General features: G+C 40.7%; 2 protein-coding genes across 2 annotated transcripts; both read right to left on the bottom strand.

The window, feature by feature from the left end:
• Nucleotides 1-2,613: 2,613 nt before the first annotated feature.
• On the bottom strand, nucleotides 2,614-3,387 carry LOC145821456 (uncharacterized). Its single transcript, XM_082917980.1, has one exon. The coding sequence runs from the start codon at nucleotides 3,385-3,387 to the stop codon at nucleotides 2,614-2,616; it is 774 nt and encodes a 257-aa protein (XP_082774106.1).
• Nucleotides 3,388-9,807: 6,420 nt separating this feature from the next.
• Nucleotides 9,808-11,412, bottom strand: LOC145821453 (uncharacterized). The gene is made up of 3 exons (XM_082917976.1): nucleotides 11,130-11,412; nucleotides 10,417-10,749; nucleotides 9,808-9,821 (listed from the first exon to the last, which is right to left on the bottom strand). Exons 1-3 carry the CDS (start codon nucleotides 11,410-11,412, stop codon nucleotides 9,808-9,810), a joined length of 630 nt encoding a protein of 209 aa, XP_082774102.1.
• Between the last annotated feature and the right edge of the window lie 8,015 nt (nucleotides 11,413-19,427).

Below are 19,427 nucleotides of genomic sequence, written 5' to 3'. Positions count from 1 at the left end.
GTGTTCTCATTTTCTATTGATATAAGGCCCGCCTGACAGCAGTGGTCTCTTGGAGCTCTTCAATCAGGTCCAGGTCTGCCCGACGCAGCTTTTCAATTAGTTCCGGATTCGGGTGCAGAACCCTTGGGGTGGGCTGACCGATTTCCACTGGGATGACCGCCTTAGCGCCGTACGTTAAGCGGAAGGAGGTATCCCCAGTGGGGGTTCGGGCGGTAGTGCGGTAGGCCCAAAGTACGTTTGGTAATTCCTCAGCCTAGAGTCGCTTAACAGCTTCCAACTTAGTTTTGACGATCTTCAGAAGAGAACGGTTGGTAACCTCAACTTGGCCATTGGCTTAGGGATGACCCGGGGAAGAGAAGCATGGCTGGATTTGAAGCTCTGCATAGAATTTCCTGAACTTGGCATTGTCGAATTGTTTGCCATTGTCGGAGACGATGGCTTGAGGGATGCCAAATCGGCATACGATCGACTGCCAGATGAATCTGGTTGTGTTCCGCTCGGTGATTGTTGCGAGGGGTTCCACCTCCACCCATTTAGTGAAGTGATCAATGGCGACGATTGCGAATTTGGTTTGGCCTCGCCCGGTAGGCAATGGGCCAACTAAGTCAATCCCCCATTTGGCAAATGGGTAAGGATTGCAAAGTGTGATCAGTTCTATAGGAGGAGCATGAGGGATGTTGGCAAAGCGTTGGCACTTATCACATTTAAGCACGAATTCAGTGGCTTCTTGATTGAGAGTAGGCCAGAAGTAACCGGTGCAAAGTATTTTGTGGGCTAGTGACCTGGCACCCGAATGATTACCACATATACCCTCATAGAGCTCCCTCATCACGTAGGTGGCTTGAGTAGAATTGAGGCATCGCAGGTATGGGCGTGAAAAGCCACATTTGTACAAAAGGCCGTTGATGAGAATGTAGTTGGATGATCGGACCCTGACTTTGGCGGCCTGCTGTTTGTCATTTGGAAGTTCCCCCTTTGTCAAAAATAGAAAGATGTCGGCTGCCTATGGAATAGGTTCATTTTGGAGGAAGTGGACTTGCTGCTGGTTTGAGGAAATGGCAGGGTAGGCCAGATACTCGAGGCGGACACCATGGCTGAGGTCGGACTGGTCTGCAAAAGCTAATTGAGCCATCTCATCTACCTTGGAGTTTTCGTCCCGAGGGATGTGCTTGATGTGGAAAGTGTTGAAGAGGCGAGCAAGGGAGAGTGAAATATCCCTGTAAGCCCGCATTGTGTCTTCCTTGGCATCGAATTCCCCCGTAATTTATCCGACAATAAGTTGGGAATCACTGAACACCTGGATATGGCTGACACCAATGTCTCTGGCTAGGCGGAAGTCTGCTATCAATGCCTCATATTCAGCCTCATTATTGCTTGCGTCGAACAAGAAGCGGAGAGCACACTTGAAATAACCACCCTCGGGGGCGGTGAGGATGAGACCAGCCCCACTGCCTTCTTTGCGGGATGATCCGTCGACGTTGAGGGTCCAAGAATGGGGGTCTTCTGTCTCAGTGTGGGGTTGCTGGGGTGGTGGGGCCGTGGTTGGAGCGAGATTAGTGAATTCCATGATGAAATCGACAACAGTCTACCCTTTGATCGCTGTTCAAGGCCGATAGGAGATGTCAAATTGGCTGAGCTCGACCAACCATTGCATAAGTCTGCCGGACAACTCGGGTGGTTGCATTATCTTCTTCAAAGGTTGATCCGTGAGGGCCACTATGGAGTGGGCTTGGAAGTAAGGACGGAGTCGTCTTGAGGCGGTGACCAAGGCCAAGGATATTTTTTCTAGCAATGGGTAATTCTATTCGGCGCCTCTGAGAGCCCGACTAATGTAATAAACCGGGCGCTGTACTGAACCGTTTTCCCTGATGAGGGCCGCACTGACTGCGGTGCTCGAGACGGCTAAATAGAGAAAAAGAGGCTCGCCCGTGAGTGCCTGGGAGAGTAAGGGGGGTTGGCCATGCATTGCTTCAACTGTTGGAAAGCCTCTTTAGAGTCAGTCGTCCACTTGAAAGTCTGCCGAAGAAATTTGAAGAAAGGGAGGCATTTGTCCGTTGTGCGGGAAATGAAGCGGTTGAGGGCGGCGACTCTGCCAGTAAGCCTCTGAACCCCCTTAACCGTTATGGGTGACTACATTTCTATCAAGGCCTTGATCTTTTCGGGGTTAGCTTCGATGCCCCGCTGACTGACCATGAAACCCAAGAACTTCCCTGATCCTACGCCGAAGGCGCATTTCTCCGGATTGAGCTTCATTTGATACTTTCGCAGGGTGCCGAAGGTCTCTCGTAGGTCGGCCAGATGATCAGTGGAGAGTTTGCTCTTGACTAGCATGTCATCGACATATACTTCCATGTTTCTGCCTATCTGATGATGAAAAACGGCGTTGACTAACCGTTGGTAAGTAGCTCTGGCGTTTTTCAACCTAAATGGCATGACACGATAATGGTAGGCTCCTCGGTCGGTGATGAAGGAGGTGTGTTCCTGGTTAGACGGGTGCATCAGAATTTGGTTGTAACCAGAGAAGGCATCCATGAAGCTAAGCATTTGATGTCCGGCCGTGGCTTTGACAAGTAGATCTATGCAAGGAAGGAGATAACTATCTTTAGGGCAAGCTCAGTTGAGATCGGAGTAGTCGACACAGAGTCGCCACTTACCATTATTTTTACGGACTAGGATCACATTTGACAGCCATCTAAGGTAGTCCACGTTTTTGATGAACTGTGCCTCAAGGAGCTTATCTATTTCAGAAGCAATTAGGGTATTGCGTTCCGGGTGAAAGATGTGTTGCTTTTGGTGAAAGGGTCGGAAATGGGGCTCAATGCTGAGATGATGAGTGATGAAGGAGGGATCAATGCCCGGCATGTCGGAGTGGGTCCAGGAAAATACATCTTTGTGTTCAGTTAGGAGGGTTGTAAGGTCGGCCTTGGCTTGTAGGGATAGTTGGCTACCGATCTTGGCTGTTTTTATCAGGTTGGTGGAATCGATGGGGACCTCGACAAACTCTTCCACCGATTCCCTTCTAACTAGTTTGTCTTTGTCTCTGACGTCGAGTCCTTCAATGATCATAGCCTCCTTTAGCTTGACCTTTTTAAGTGAAGCCACATAACATTCTCTGGCCACGGTCTGCTCTCCCCTCACCATGCCGACCCCAAGGTCGGTGGGGAATTTGACGGCAAGATGGAAAGTGGATGTCACAGCTCGGAAGGCATTCAGAGCGGTGCGGCCGAGGATAATGTTGTAAGCAAAGGGACAGCCGACGAAGAGGAAGGTGAGCAACTTTGTGGTCTGCCGCAGGTATTCACCGATTGTGATGGGAAGATCGATGGAGCCTATAGAAGTCACCCTATCTCCAGTAAAGCCTATCAGTGGGGCTTGGAGAGGGGACATACTTTCTTCTCCAACCTTGAGCTGGCGAAAGGCATTGAGGAAGATGATGTCTGAAGAACTGCCATTGTCGACGAGAACCCGTCTGACTTTGTAATTGGAGAGGAGAGCAGAGATGACGAGGGGGTCGTCATGGGGGTAACGGATGCCTGTGCAGTTGGCTTTCGTAAAAGTGATGGGCTCCATCCACTGCTTGGGCTGTTTGGAAGGGCGGTCCAGTATGGCAACTTCTTTATCTGAGCCCTATCTTATTTTTCTAAGTTTTTCCCGTTGGGCCGAGCAGGATGGTCCTCCACAAGCGAGCCCGCCAGCAATAACTCTAATCTCGCTGACAGGGGGGCAGGATTGCCTTGTGCCCGGGGTTGCTATGGAGGCCTATCATGACCTTGGTTAGGTTGGGCAGGTTGTCAAGGAGAGGTGCGTCGACGGTTGTTTCTGATAGGTTCAGTCCTTTGCCTGTGTTGAGGGCGGGCTGCCGTGAACTGACTGAGACATCCCTGACGTATCAAACCTTCGACCTGGTCTTTGAGGTTAACACACTCCTCCGTATTATGGCCGTGGTCCTGATGAAAGCGGCAGTATTTGGACTGGTCTCACCGGTTGGAAGGAGATCGTGACGGTTGGGGCCATTTTAGGGGACAGTCTCGTTGGATCTGGTTCAGGACTTATTCCATGGGGGAATTGAGGGGTGTGTATCGTTTGAACCGGCCGGGCGGTCGGGCTAGCGCCGACTAGTCGGCTCGGGGTGGTCGATCGGTATACTGAGGTGTTTGGTGAGTGTACTGGGTGTTTCTGGTTTCGGAGTCCTTTCTCTTCTCTCTGGGGGTTGGGTTTTTTGCTGTAGGATCTTGTCGGGCGACTAGGGAATCTTCGGCGTTGATGTATTTTTGGGCTGTGGAAAGTAGGGTTTCCATGGAGGTCGGGGGGTTTTTAGAAAGGAAGAAAAGGAAGTCAAATGATCGTAGACCGGCCATAAAAGCCGTGAGGATGACCTTATCATCGTTTTTCGCTACCTGTAGGGCTTCGGTGTTGAAGCGGGTGACGAAGCTACGTAACGACTCCCCTTCGGTCTGACGGATATTGAGGAGTTGGGTTGCCGGACGCCGCTGGTGCTGGGCACCAATGAAATCTTTGAGAAAGGGGTCATTTAGGTGCTGGAAAGTGGAGATAGAGTCTGCTGGCAGTTGACTAAACCAGAGTCGCGCCGACCCCTTAAGAGTTACAGGGAAGGCGCGACACATGATCTCGTTAGGGAATGCATGAAGGATCATGAGGGTCCTGTAAGTTTCCAAATGGTCGACTGGGTCTGTTGTGCCATCGAAAGAGTCAAGCGAGGGCATTTTGAATTTAGGAGGTAAGGGTTTGTCCCTGATGGAGGCAATGAACAGTGAGTTGGCTATGGTAGATGGTTTATTCTGCATGTTCTGCATGACTCCTTGGAGCTGGAGCTTCATGGCTCGGAGTTCTACATCCCAGAGAGGAACGTTGTCACCACCGGAATACAGTGGAGGCTGGATACTACTGGCCTCTCCCTCGGGGGTGGGTGCCTAGACCGACGGATGCGGGACTCGGGGAGGCGAGTTCATGTCTGGGGGAGGGGGTCGAAAGCCTTCCAAGTTGGGTGGGTAGGGCTGTTGGATGGGGTGGCTCGAGGCTCATTTTTGATTGGGTGGGATATCTGGACGTGGTGGAGGGGGCATAGGAAGGTTTCTTTGGAGTAGAGCATTAATCAAGGCTTGGTTTTGCTCGACGAGGTAGTTAATGCTGTTGGTGAGCTCGGTGAAATACTGGGGTGGGTTGTTTGGATTGGGAGGGTCGGCTTGGTGGTCGGCAACATTGTGGTGAGAAGCCATGGATCTAGTCGTGACCATCCATCTTGGTGGGTGGCAGGAAGGGGTTATTGGGAAAGGGTCTCCGGCGGCAATGAGCACTCCGACGAGCAAGTTGGAAAGAGAGATGGAATGTAGAGATAGATCAGTGATAGAAAGCTTAACCTTCTTCTTGTCTTCGACGTCTGCTTATATCCTCTGGTAATCATTTCGTTGTCCCTTCCGACCTGTTATCTTGGCCGAAAGTCTATGCTCTACCTTGCCATGTTCATGGTGAGGCCGTTCTGTCTCGACGAGGAGGGGTTATTGCAATAAATGCTGTAAGGGCCTTCATTAATAGCTGATGTGTAGTGCAATAACTTTATTTTTATTATTTATGACAATGGGATCACACACATTATAATTGAAAGAAAATTAATTAAAAAAATAATTGAAAAAAAATGAAAAAAATTTAATTGGGAAAAAAATATTTGAAAAAAAAATAATTGTTAAAAAAGATTAATTGAAAAAAAAATGAAAAAAAAATTAATTAAAAAAATAATTAAAAAAAATTAATTGGGAAAAAAAATATTTGGAAAAAAAATTAATTGAAAAAAAGATTAATTGAAAAAAAAATTAATTGAAAAAAAATTTAATTGAAAAAAAATTATTTGAAAAAAAAAATATTTAAAAAAAAATTATTTGAAAAAAAAAAATAATTGAAAAAAAAATTGAAAACTAAAAACGTAAACTCATTTTTTGAGTTTACGTTTTTTCCTCAAATTTATAAACTGAGACAACTATTTATTAACCAAAAAAATTATCAAACAAGTTTTTATGACAGTTTTTTAAATATTTGTAAATATAAATTGTAAACTGAAAACAGAATGATTACCAAACAGGCCCTAATGTTGAAACATCCCTATTGTAAATTCTTAGTTTTGCTTGTATGATATTTGGGAGCAAATGATGTAGAATAGAACACAAACCTAGCGCAGCTGCCATTGTGGTGACAAAGAAAGATAAATAATTGGCAATTTTTCAGGACAGAAATGAGCCTAGATGGAGGTCACTTGAGCAGAGGATGTAAGTAGCTCTGCTAGGAGGACTTGGGAGTCTCTTCTCTTAAGTATACATTTTTTTTAATAATTCTATTTAGTCTCTGCTAATGCCACTTGGGAGTCACTTTTGTAAGATACTTATATTTTTAATAGTTGTTGTTGCTGCTTTATTCGTCTTTAAAGCAATAGCTAAGATGAGAGCCTTGAAGGTTGTAATTGTTAAAACAGCTTATGGGGTCTGTGCAAATTTTTTGGCAAATCACCTTTTTTCAATGTTGTTGAAAAATCTAGAAATCCCCTAGATATTGATTTGTGATTATGTATCAATTTTAATCAGTATATAACAATCCCAATCAAACAATCAAGACAAATTGACACAACGATTTTACGTGAAAAAACCACAATTGGACACCTCCAATTGTGATAAAAAAAACCACAGGCAAAAGCCACAAAACAATCTACTAAAAAGACATAAAAGAATTACACATGTATACTCTCAATTACCTAGCGAATCCACGCCAAAATTGAACCAACCTCTATGTGCCTCTTCCAACCTCGTCTTCACCTTGGAATTGTCTTGACGATGAGCCACTCCAGAATCCACCAAAGCTTCAGGCTTGAATTCTTCAGAATCCACTGAAGAACAACTCTCTCTTTTGTATAGAATGAACAAACAAACCTTTGATGTGTTCTACTTAAGCCATGAGTTGAATACTCAATTAAACATCAAAGAAAACTAGCAAAATAACCCCAGATATAAACCCTAGAACCCAAGAAGAAGATCTGGAGGCGTAATCCTAAAATCTGACAGAAACACGTACTTATAGAAATCTGGGACTGCGAAGCTCGCTCGAGTGAAGACTCTCTCACTCGCGCGAGGAACCAAAAACACGTGTTTTCCATAAGTGGCTTCGCTCGAGCCAAACAACTTGTGCTCGAGCGTAAAATCATCCTTCTCAGGTTTTTGTATGGACGCACTCTTCGCTCGAACGAGAACTCCTTCGCTTGAGCGAGCAAGGGCGGACAGTCAACTTGAATGCAATTTTGCATTTTGCTTCGGGGGCGCTGCCCCTCGACCCCCGCGAGCTGACCAGGCAGCTCGATCCCCGTCATAGTTAGCGAAGTGGCAGGCAATCATGAAAGAATCAGCACCACAAACTTCTCTGCAAGGCACAACTCACGTTGGATTCGCATGTAAAAACTTAAAGCCTCACTGAAATAAAAGTGCGAAAACAAATACAACTGAAATGAGTTTTGTCAAACGGAATTGCCAAGAATAAAAACCTAACAGTTGTTCATCTCACACTAATGAGAGCTACTCTTGAAGTTCAAGTAATTTGACTTCTTCTTGACCATTTTGATTTTAATTTATGTATTTAAAGTCTAAACATGAATTGTTTCTATTCTTGGGTATGCAATGCATTGTTTCTTTTTTTTTTTTTAATTTTGTTTTCAAGCTTAGTTTGTTTATTATTTTAATAAACATCAATTATTAGTTCTTAATAATCGTTTATGACAGGTATAAATATCTGTTGCTACATTTAAATGTCAAGCTTAGCACAATTTTTTTTTAAAAAAAGACTATGGCAGCGTTTTTTGAACGTCCTTATATCCCAACCCCAACGGCTAGATTTTTAAAATGTATAAATATCTATGACGGCGTTTCAAAAATGTCGCTAAATATCTTAGTGACGTCCTTGTACTGTTAGGGTAGGACATTTGGTGACGTTTAAAAATGCCGCCTATACTAATATAAAGACGTTTTTCAAACGCCATAAAGCTATAGCGATGGCTGCGTTGTCGGCGTTTGGTACTAAAAGTCACAAAAAGAATTAGCGACGTTTTTAGTACTTAAAACGCCGCTAAAAGTGCATTTTCTAGCAGTGTCATCTTCATGTACCTTTAATTTCATGCTGTTAATGAAATTTTTCTTTGCTGATCAAATAAAAAAAAATGTAGCAATGCAGACCAAATAACAACTCTGATGAAAATATAATCACAAATAAAAATTTTATTTTACTCTGCAAATTATCACTTAAAAATCAAATTTAATCCATACTTTTTTAGTTATATCAATTTTATAGCTAAATTATTTGATTTTGATTCAATTTTATCGCTGTCATCGGTTGTCGTTTATAATCAAACAAAACTTACTAACGTGCAATTTTTTGTTTTTAGTTTGTCGATAATAGGGGTGTTGGCAACAGAGGCAGGTTTATGGATTATGCAAAAGTGAATTACTTGGTGTTCGGAGGGATAGGTGCAAACACATATCTTTGCAATTTTCCTTCAAATCTTTTCACTTTTCCTTCAAATCTTTTCACTTTTCCATGCCTTCATTGTGGAAGAAATGTGTAACTTTCTTCATATGTTGTGAATAGTTTTGTGGGTGTTTTTTTTTTTTCTTTTTTTTTTTTGTCTTTTGTTGCCTCCTATTTCCATAGCATATTTTTGTACAAATCCTTTACAGGATTTTATTGGTTTGCTTGATCAAGAAACAAATTAAGGTTGTGTGGTTCATATTTCTACAGCTAGGCTTAAAAGAGAAATTCTTTGGTTTCAAGGAATGCGTTACGGTCCACTTGATCACCAAATATCATTAATGAAAATGTTGATGCAAAATCTCAAAGATAGTAAATGCTCTTTGACAATTGAAGAAAGTGTAAGTTCAAGCAATTGAAAAGGAGGTTGTGAAGCATGAATTTTTTCGGTGGGTAGAAATAAATACAGCAGCAAACATATTTACCGATTCTCTACCGCAGATCTATATCTAGGAAAATAGCACAATAAAATATGGTCAGACATACGGGATTTCGTTTTCCTAGGACCCAATCTCAACTATAAACCACCCCATTTGAGGGAGCTTCTAAGGTAGGAGTAAAAATTCAATGTAACGGTGACACAGATGACATGGTATGACCAACAAACAATAAAGTTACATGATGAGGAGGGTCAACCCAATAATTGTCTTACCACATATACATGAAGGGTAAAAAATAAGAATTGATTGGATGGTGATACCAATGACATGGTATCGTATTGAAGTTTTTTTTCCCTAAAGTAGAACAAGAATTGAGTGGAGTGACAAGTGAGAGATATCTCCTGCTGTATTCCTCAAAATTTGGGCAAAACAAACTTGAGTGTATCGTATACCTCCTTTTTGAGAGAGTTCGAGTTTACATATTATTTGGAGAGTTTAGCCACTAGTGAGTGGAGTGGAGAGCATACTCTCAAGAAATACTGTGAACCCATTCTTTTGATATAGCGGAGATTATATGTGCACTGTGGTTTTTCTACTCTACATAGGAGGTTTTTCACATAAATTTGGGTGTCCCTTATGGCTGTCTATTTTCTCTGTTTTGGTACATTAATTTATTTTTGTATATTTTAATTTACACTTGAGAGTGGTTGGGAGTGTATTGCCCCAACAGAATGGTGTCTGAAATTTTGGTGTTGCTAATAATTTAGCTTTCAATTTAGCTTATAATGTGACAACTAAAAGAAATTTGGACTTCAAAATTGAGAATTTTTTAATTTTTTGTCTTCTGAATAGATTATGTTGAAATTCCTGAATCATACAAAAGGCAATTGTCTCATCATCAAGAGAACCTACAAGCATGAGAGGGAGCAAGTTTGAGATGGGGACCAAGTTCATATATATATTTTTTTGATCGACAAAAAAAGAACTTTATTGATGGAATAAACAAGTACAAATTACAAAGCGAATTACATCAATAAAGAAAAGGGAGGTGCAAAAGTATCCCAACGGGCTAAATCATCCTAATGAGGTTGGCACCATCCAGCTCATCCAATCATTTGCTAGCATCCCCAGAGTTGGAGAGAGACCACCCAACACGACAACAACAGCACAGACCAGCACAAAACATTCATCAAAGACAGACAAACAGCACAAACAACCATTCATCAAAGACAGACCAACCAGCACAAAATCCCCAAAACAGCAACCAGAGGCAGAGCATAGCAAAACCACAAAGCATTGGCATAACCAGAAGTAGATGTTGCTACTGAGGTTGCATTGACCATAACTAATGATTAATACTCTTAACTATATGAATACTGATTTGCCATGCATTTTATCAATCCTAGCATCTTCAGCAACTAAATTAACTCTCAACAGCAACAACATACACACACTAGCCTACCTTCACCAGCATTGCAAATTGACACTGAGAAACAAAACAGAACAAGATCTCTACTCTTAGCAATTAGATCTATGGCATGCAAATTCTCTTCAGCTTGCATCAGTTTAGAATCCATATTCCCAAACACTTCAGAGTTCCACTGCCGTAGAGATTGTTTAAGTGCCTGCAACTTAATCTTCAATCTGTATCCTGCCCAGCCATCCACCTGAGTACCCTCCCATACTTTCTTCACCTCATTTACGAAAGAGGGATGAGATGCCCAAGAATTTATGAATCTAAAAGGCTTTGGGCCCCAATTTTTGCCATCTTCCATTAGAATAATTGGACAATGATCTGAGATGCATCTAGCAAGACCCCAAAGTTTGAACCTAAACTAGACCAACTATTCTGGCCCAACAAGAAACCTATCCAACCTGCTCCATCTCTCACCTTTCAAAGAATTACACCAAGTAAATTTCCTTCCCAACATAGGGAAATCAATCAGTTCCAGACAACTTATGAAATTACAAAGATCTGTCATTCCCCTATCCCTTCTTACACAACCCTTCCTTTCATCTATTGATTTGATTTCATTAAAGTCCCCCCTATACACCACGGTTTGGGGAAAACAGCCTTAAGATTGATCAAAGAGACCCATAAGCTTCTCCTAGCACTCACATCATTAGGGGCATGCGCATTCACAATCACACAGTCCAAGCTATTAAATAAGGTACCTGATAGTATGATGAAGCTCCTATTGCAACAGCAGTCAAATAGAGAGAAGACTTCAGGCTTCCACATACATAACAGGCCTCCAGCACTTCCATTAGCATCCACATTCATGTAAGCAACTTGGTCATAAGGCCAGATAGACTTCACACACTGATCTGAAATGTTTGCCCTTTTTGTTTCTTGCAACATCACCATATCCACTTTTCTTTCTTTGATAACTGCTTTGATTCTCCTCTTCTTCTTAGGCCTACCAAGCCCTCTAATATTCCAAGAAATAAGCTTCATAAGAATTTGCTATCTACTCTTGAGCAGCCCTTGATGGTGATCTAAAGCCCTGCACCATTACTCCTATCAGCAGCCTGTTCCATGTCATTCTCCTCCATTTCAATTATTTTCCTCATAACTTCATCATCTTTGCCTTCAAAATCAATGCCCAGACTATGTCCAACTCGAATTGTAGCTTGAGCCTCCTTTAATAGCATATCATGTTTGCTTGATCTACTAGTCTAAGATAGTGAAGAAGAAATTATAGCTACAATTGCTCTAAAGATGGCCACCCTTTGAAACCCCATTTTCATCACTATTTTCCTCTAATTTCTCCGACCCTTTCCTTTACTCTCCTTGCCTTCTAATCTCTTATTAGGTGTAGTATCTTGATTGCTTTGACTATCTCCTTCAGCATTGTCAATAGCAATGCCTTTTCCATTCTCCACCTGGGGATGAACATGTGTTGGATCCAGATGCTCCGCAACTCTGCTACAGCTAGGGCCCAGCCCATTTGACTTAGACTTGTCCCTGTTTTGTTCATTCAGCAGGCCATCAAACTGGGCTTGATCATAAACTACTTCTAAATTAATATTGGGTTTTGAAGGCCCATTTCCACTTAAGCTTCTCATAAGCCCATCAGGGCCCAAGCCACCTTCAATTCTTCCACTTTCTATAGTTACTCTCTGCCCTTTCTTTGTGATTGCTGCCAATAGTCCACTTTGGTCCATATTGACCTCATCATTTTGACTTTTACTAGCAATACACTCAGCTGAGGTGTTAGGCATGCTTCCCTTGAGCCTCGTGCACTGACCTTCTTCTACTCTAGGTCCCATAATGCTACAGGTCTCATTTACTACAGAGACGGCAAAAAGGCTAGTATCTACTCCCCTAGGCTTCTCCTTCATTTTGACATTACCATTTGCAACTTGTGGCACACCCTTGTCATAGGCCACCCCATCCCCTTGTTGCATCCCATCATTCCCCTCTTCCTCCCATCCTCTGCAACAATTTGAAATTTGATCACCGCCGGTGATGCCATGAACAGAAACATCCCTCACCTTGTTGCTATGACCTGGGACATTGACCAATTTAGAACCAAGCTCTTCACTCACTCTGATTGAGTGGATATGACCTCTACATTCCAGGTTAACTACACTGCTGATCATCTCTATATGTGGTGTAAGAATCCTGAGTTGACCACATGCCATGGATGACAACTTGAGGGTGCCCTCATTAATATTCATGACCTTACCCCAGATTTCCCCAATCTTGATGAAATTAGCTGTGTTCCAAAGATGAGGTGGCAGACCATAACAGTTCAAATCCATGTATCTTTCTTGCTCAAGTTTCAGTCCCCTCCTCCATTCCACCATTCGTGGATCCAAGCTTTAAGGTTCTTCATGCCTCTGTTTTTGACCTCTGGTGAAGAAAACGCTAAGTATGCAACTCTCCAACCACCATCCTTCACTTGCACATCAGACATACCTTTGGTATGTAGTTCCTTTTTAAGATTAGAGCAGTGATAGTGAGACTAGAGTTTTGCTATCACACTGCCATACAACCAGCCATTTCCATACTCCACAGCATTCACTGAGATTGATTTCCCATTTGTTACTTTACCCCTCCATTACAACTTTTGCATAAGACTTCTCTTTTGTGCTGATTTCTTCCACTCTCATCCATCTTTTTCCTATTTCCACTGGTGGTAGATAATGAACATCAACTTGTGGTTTGACTTTGCTTATATTCTTCTTTTTGAAATCAGCTTGCTTAACCTTCAAAGCTCTGCCATCACACCAGGTGTCGTGTGCTTTTTGGATTGCCATTTCAGCTACTACTGGGCAGTCATACCGAACAAAGCCGAACCTGGTTCCTGTTGAGTGCCTCCGTTTGCTGGGTATGTAGACATCGATGACTACCCCAAAGTTTGTGAACAAATCGTATAACCCTTTTGGATGCATTGAGTCAGGTAGATTGTCAACAAAAACGTTGTGAACTTCACCCGTTGAATTTGATCTGCCACCAATATGCCTCCTCCGGAAAACTGTTCTCCATCCTCCCAATTTTACCCCACGCTACTCCATTGATTCGTTTAACCGAGTTCATATTTATGTAACTGGGTAAACACCAATCATACTATACAATTCTACATATACAATTTTATGCAACAGAGCAACAACAAGCATTTTATATCCAATGATCACACTGGGGGCAACATCACATAAGTTAATAGTTATTTGTCATTACCAAACCCATAAAGAGCATAAAGAGACAATAAATAATATTTAAAAAAAATACCCGCTTCATAAAAAATTTTAAGATACAAACTCCGCACCTTATGTAGTATAGATTGAATGATCCAGCTGTTGTTGATTGACAATAATTCTAGTGATTGATTCACCTGCAATACATGTACAAAGCATTATACATACACACATATATTAAACATCACCTTTTAAATTTTTCATAAAGGAAAATGTTAGAGGTCTCAAATTTTCTACTAAATAAATGACCAAATGTCTCACATGAGTATGGGGCCCACAAAATTGCGGACCCCACACCCATGTGAGATATTTGGTCATTTATTTGGTAGAAAATTTGGTGTCCTTAGCATTACCCTTTCATAAATTACAGCCACATACATTGGCCTAATCTTCCATTCAGCCATGACCCAAGCATTTGTAATAGTGCATATCATAAAGAAGAGTAAGTAATAACCAACAGCCTTTCATTAGTAAAGAAATACCATACATATTAACTTCTTTAATCTGTGATCAATGAACAACCCAACAAAGTTCAAATACCTTAGGAATTTCCATATCTTGTACATATAATTTGTCCATAGGACCTTCAGCAAATGTATATATATATATATATTCATTTAAAACTCAATATATATATATATATTCAAAATAAAATTAAAAAAAAAAAATCAAAACTAAACGAGTATGTAGAGGCAGTACTTGGTGGAGGTTAATGGGAATTGGTGGAGGTTTGAGAAAGGGTTTCGCTATTTTTTTATTTATTTATTAGCAAAATGAAATAATTTTATTAATAAAATTTAATATACAAATAATACTGACACAACTGTCAATAAAGAAGAGCCCGGATTCTCGGCCGCCCTTTCCGGCGGCCGTGCCAGCAGCCCCCCAAAACGACGTCGTTTTGGGGGTTATTTTGAATTTTTTTTTTTTTTCTTTCTTCTTCCTCGTTGGAAGACCGAACCAGAGGGAGGGGAGGGGAGGGAGAGAGAGGGGGGGAGGGGAGGGGAAGGAGAGAGAGAGGAAGGGAGAAGAAGAGGGAGCACCGGACTGGAGGGGGCCTAAATCACCGGGGGAGGAGGAGGAGGAGGCGGAGGCGGGCCGGACGCGGAGGCGACGGCAGATCGGGCGACGATCGGACGGTTGGCGAGCTCGACGGCGAGCTCGACGACCTGCGACGGCGAATCCGGACCCCAAAATCCGGCGAGCTCCCCTCCCCTCCCCTCCCCTCCGGCAAGCTCTCCTTCCCTCCCCTCTGCTCTGCTCTGGTTCTGCGATCTGCGAAAAAAAAAAAAAAAATGGAAAAACCCCCAAAACGACGTCGTTTTGGGGGGGCTGCTGAGGACTGCCGCCCAAAAGGGCGGCTGAGGATCCAAATTCAATAAAGAAACGGCTGATACTATTATCTTGCCTGCTCGAATTCTTTTCCCAATTTAGTTTTGATTGAGTTTCACAAAAAGACAAAGAATAATGTTTAAACTGGCTGTTGTGGTTTTCCATGATATGAGGTAAAATAAAGTTCTGAGAACTAGGGGAGTGAAATGTATTTTTTAATGCTTTATCATAGTTGTACTTTTATAATTTGCTTATTATGTTAGAAAATATGTGTTTCCATCCCTCCAATTTATCTATAAAAAATGACAACAAAACAAAACACATCCCTTGAGTATCGCTCAATTAAAAATAATTTGTAACATTTAGTAACATTTTTTTGAGACAAATTTTTTAAACTGTTGCTGAAAGTTAAAAATTAGTCAGTGTATTTGGTTTGAGTTTTCTTGATTAAATTTTTAAAAAATTGAGTTTTTTTGGTGTTCGTATTTTTTTTTTGTTTTTAGTAAATATTTTTAAAATTTTAAATATTTTTTTTATTTTTTTAGATGCACCTTACTTAGATGTATCTAAAAAGTAAAAAAATTATGAAAAAATATTTTTAAAAATTAATAAACACATAAAAATATAAAAAAAAATGTACGAAATTCTGATATTTTTTGTATTTTTGGTATTTAGTGAATTTTAAAAAATATATATATAATTTGGAAGTGCAGATAGCCTAACATGCGAGCATGCTTTTCTACCTTTTTGTGACTTGATCTCAGCATGTTTTAGCCTCTGATTTAACATGCTTTAGCTCTATTTTGAGTTGTCTTGGTCATATAAGCCTTGTCTTGCATAGCTATAGTGCAAATGCCTTCACTAGCTTTGTGTTTTAAGGCCTCTAACATGTTTTGCATGAGATGATTGCATGTTGTAGCATCATTTAACATGTGATTTCAACATATGTAGCTCTGTCACACTCTCACTTACTTCACTCTTTCATTGCTTTTGAGAGTTGTGCTTTGAGCCTTATTTGTAGCCTAACACATGAGCACGTTTTTCTTGCCTTTCATGCTTCTATCTCAGCATATTTTAGCCACTGTTTTGGCATGTTGTAGCTCTGTTTTGAGTTGGTTTGGTCATTTGAGCTTGATATTGCATGCTTCTAGTGTAGTGTTCTTCACTAGTTTTGATGTTTTTAGCTTTTAACATGTTGTGCATGTGTTGCTTGCATGTTGTAGTATTATTTTTCATGTAATTTCAGCACTAAAAAGTCTGTAACCTCTCTCATTTCTTCATTTTTCTATTTATTTTGAGGGTTGGTTAACCTTATGATTGTGTTTAAGCTTGAGATAGAGCTTGTGCTCAATGGCTTTAACCCTCTTTTAAGAGTTCCTCCTAATCAAAGGCATGATCTCTCTTATGTCTTAAATCATCATTTGGTTAACCCCTCTCTCATTAGAGGACTTTCACATTGGACTTAACCGATTAAAGAATGACTTGGTAATGTTAAAATGTGTAAACAAGAATTGGACAAGTAAAACATGACCAAGATAAGCATGTTGGTTTTGCATTGCATCGTGTTCAATCGGATGTCATATTGAACACAAGGTAGATTGGTCCATTTCATACTTGAAGTGATGAAATGAGCCAATCTCCTCTGTCTTCATCACCCTTGATCATGCATGATAGGGTGGTGGTCCTTTGAGTCTTGTTTTTGTGCATTTATTGAATGTGTACAAGTTGGATCCTTAGCCATCATGCATTGAAAATGCTTGATTGGTGGTTTTGGATCCAAGAAGTGTTACTCCTTTGATGTTTTGAGATGATAAGGAGGGGCACAGTACAAACATACCCTTGGAAAAACCCCCCATTTTCCTCTGTTTGTGCTCTGTTGTAGAATGGTGATTCAGCATACCAGTGGCCGGCAAGGCTCCATCCTTGGCCAACAGTGCCTCTCTTTGGCCGGCAAGTGGCCGGCATCAAGCACTCATGGGCAGCAAGCCACTGGTGCATTCCTTAGCAATGAATTGGTAAGTTGGAGCAGAAAGTTCTTGGAGTAACCCTACAAACAGAGCCTCTCAACAGCAAACTGGTGGGCTTTTCGGGGTGAAAAACCGAGTGCATGCATCTTCTACATCCTGGAGCAGAGTAGTAGCGGCATAGTTTAATATGTTAATTACTTGGTTAATTTGCATTGATTATTGTAATAATAAAGTAGCTTTAGCTTAGCTATTTCTTTATGTTGTGCTATAATAATTAGTAAGTAGTTTACTAGTTATTCGATTGGTTTGTAATAATTAGTCTAATTAGTTTAATTAGCTAAGCTTATTCATTCGGACCCCCCTTCGCGAGGGCACAATATTGTAATAAGTGTGCGTGTGTGTGTGAATGTCTTCCAACCCCACATCTTTCTCCCTTTTATTTAACTACTTTTGATGGTTAGATTAGGGTCATATTTTGATTAGCATACCTTATGCTCGCATGTTTGCATTATTCATTTATCTTGCATGCACCGGGCTCGGCGCATCATTCAAATTACATCGCAATTTCTATACACTTACTTGAATACGTGTTTAAAAGCATGTATCAAATTGTTGCATTCATATGCCATCTTAAATAGCCGAGCCTATTTAGTTGCATTATTGCATACGTTGCATTAGGCATTTCGTATAGTTAGGATCATGAATATTTCTAACTAGCTTTTTGTTTTGGCTTGGAGTACACTGTAAGTTTTACGCTTTAGCATGCTTGCATGAGTGTGAGTATTTCCATGATAGCATGCTTGCCATGAGGCTATTTTCTTAAATGATTAACTGCATGAATGCCTGTGGATGAAGACTTGATTGTTTGAATTGGAACAATTCATTAAATGTGAGTTTTAAGCCCACTTTGCGAAGTGGAAAATCATGTTTTAAGCCCAATTGAGGGTGGAAAAATCCGCGCCTTAGTCCACTTGAGGGTGGCATTTTCAAACCATTTTCAAAAACAAACATGAATTGTTTTGTTCCAATTCTTGCAATTTAGTCTATACTTAGATGTTGTGCGCATCACGTAGTAAAGTTAGCTAAATAAATGGTATAAGAACACATGTGTTTATAAAACAACATATCATGCTTAGTAGAGGCCGATCTTTTGATCGGGCAAGCGGGGGTACTCATTTCATGACCTTCCCCCCCTCGTACCCAAGTTTCCGAGTCGAGGCAACTTTGGTGATGACGGACATGTGGCCTTTAGCACGAGTCAAGGTTTCCTAAATTTCTCAAAAATAAAATATTTAGGTGGCGACTCTATAATCTAGCAAAGCAGTCCAGTTTGACATTATTTGATTTAAAATCTGATTTTCCAAAATGATTTGCCGGATTGGACTCTTTGGTGTTTATCAGTCTCACATTGTACTTTGTGAGATTAGATTCAAAACCGTGACAAGAGTCCGAGCGTAGTAAACGCTGTTCGAGCATAGAAATCAGCCTCCCAGTAGTTTTGCAGACCTGCAAAATACTGAGAGTTTGCAAAGCCCGCTCGAGCGCAAGAATGGCCGCTCGAGTAAAGGAGCAAAAACCGTGAAGCTCGCTCGAGCGCAAGAATACCCGCTCGAGCGGAGGAGCCAAAATCTAGGCAGCAAATGTTTGGAAAAACAAGCAACCAACCTGTTCCAAACACACAACTACAATCCAATAACCAAAACAGAGAGGAGACAAGGAAAACAAGATATGAATAACCATTTAAAACCATACAAACCCGAGTCCGGAACACAACAAGTGACGGATCAAAACCGGGATCACTATATGACTATTAGGGGATACATGTTCAAGTGCCAGTCAAACCTAATGAGAGCTTGATTCGATTATATGGTCTTGTCAAAACAATTGGACAAGTTATTGGAGCTCATGTTGCTTGGCCTACTCCATTTGTGATATATTTCTTTTGTAAATACTAATTTCATTAACAAATGTATATTAGCTTAATATAGTTCCAATTACCTTTATATATTTATCTTTTGGATGCAGATTTTGTAAGTTATGGATGCTAGCCGAGAATATTTATACAAGTGAGGTTGAGAATTTAGGAACTGAATTTGTTTTGATAATTTGTCTCACTGGAAGATGAATATCACTATGGTTTTTAGAACTTATTGTTAGAATAATTTTTTTTCTTTAACTTTCTTAGTGTAGTAGAATATTTTATAATTTTGATTATGATTTTTATTGCAATATAAATAAATTTATATTTTTGGATAAAAAATGATTGTAGTTTGAATTTTTTTTTTTTTTTTTTGATGTGATGATCCTAGGGTGGTAATATTTGTCTATTATTATGAAAATATTACAGGATGAATGGATGTCAAATTAATATAGGATGTGGCAATTAATATTTAATTTTGTATAAAATCGATATAATGTGGGTGTTTGGGAAGTGGGTTTTTATATAGGTTTTTTTAGTTGTAGGATATTA

The sequence above is a fragment of the Camellia sinensis genome, chromosome 1, assembly GCF_055761805.1.
Source record: "Camellia sinensis isolate YWXY chromosome 1, ASM5576180v1, whole genome shotgun sequence".
In the NCBI taxonomy this organism is placed as follows: Eukaryota; Viridiplantae; Streptophyta; class Magnoliopsida; order Ericales; family Theaceae; genus Camellia; species Camellia sinensis.
The sequence above is the reverse complement of the archived record's forward strand: the minus strand, read 5'-3'. Positions and strand labels throughout refer to the sequence as shown.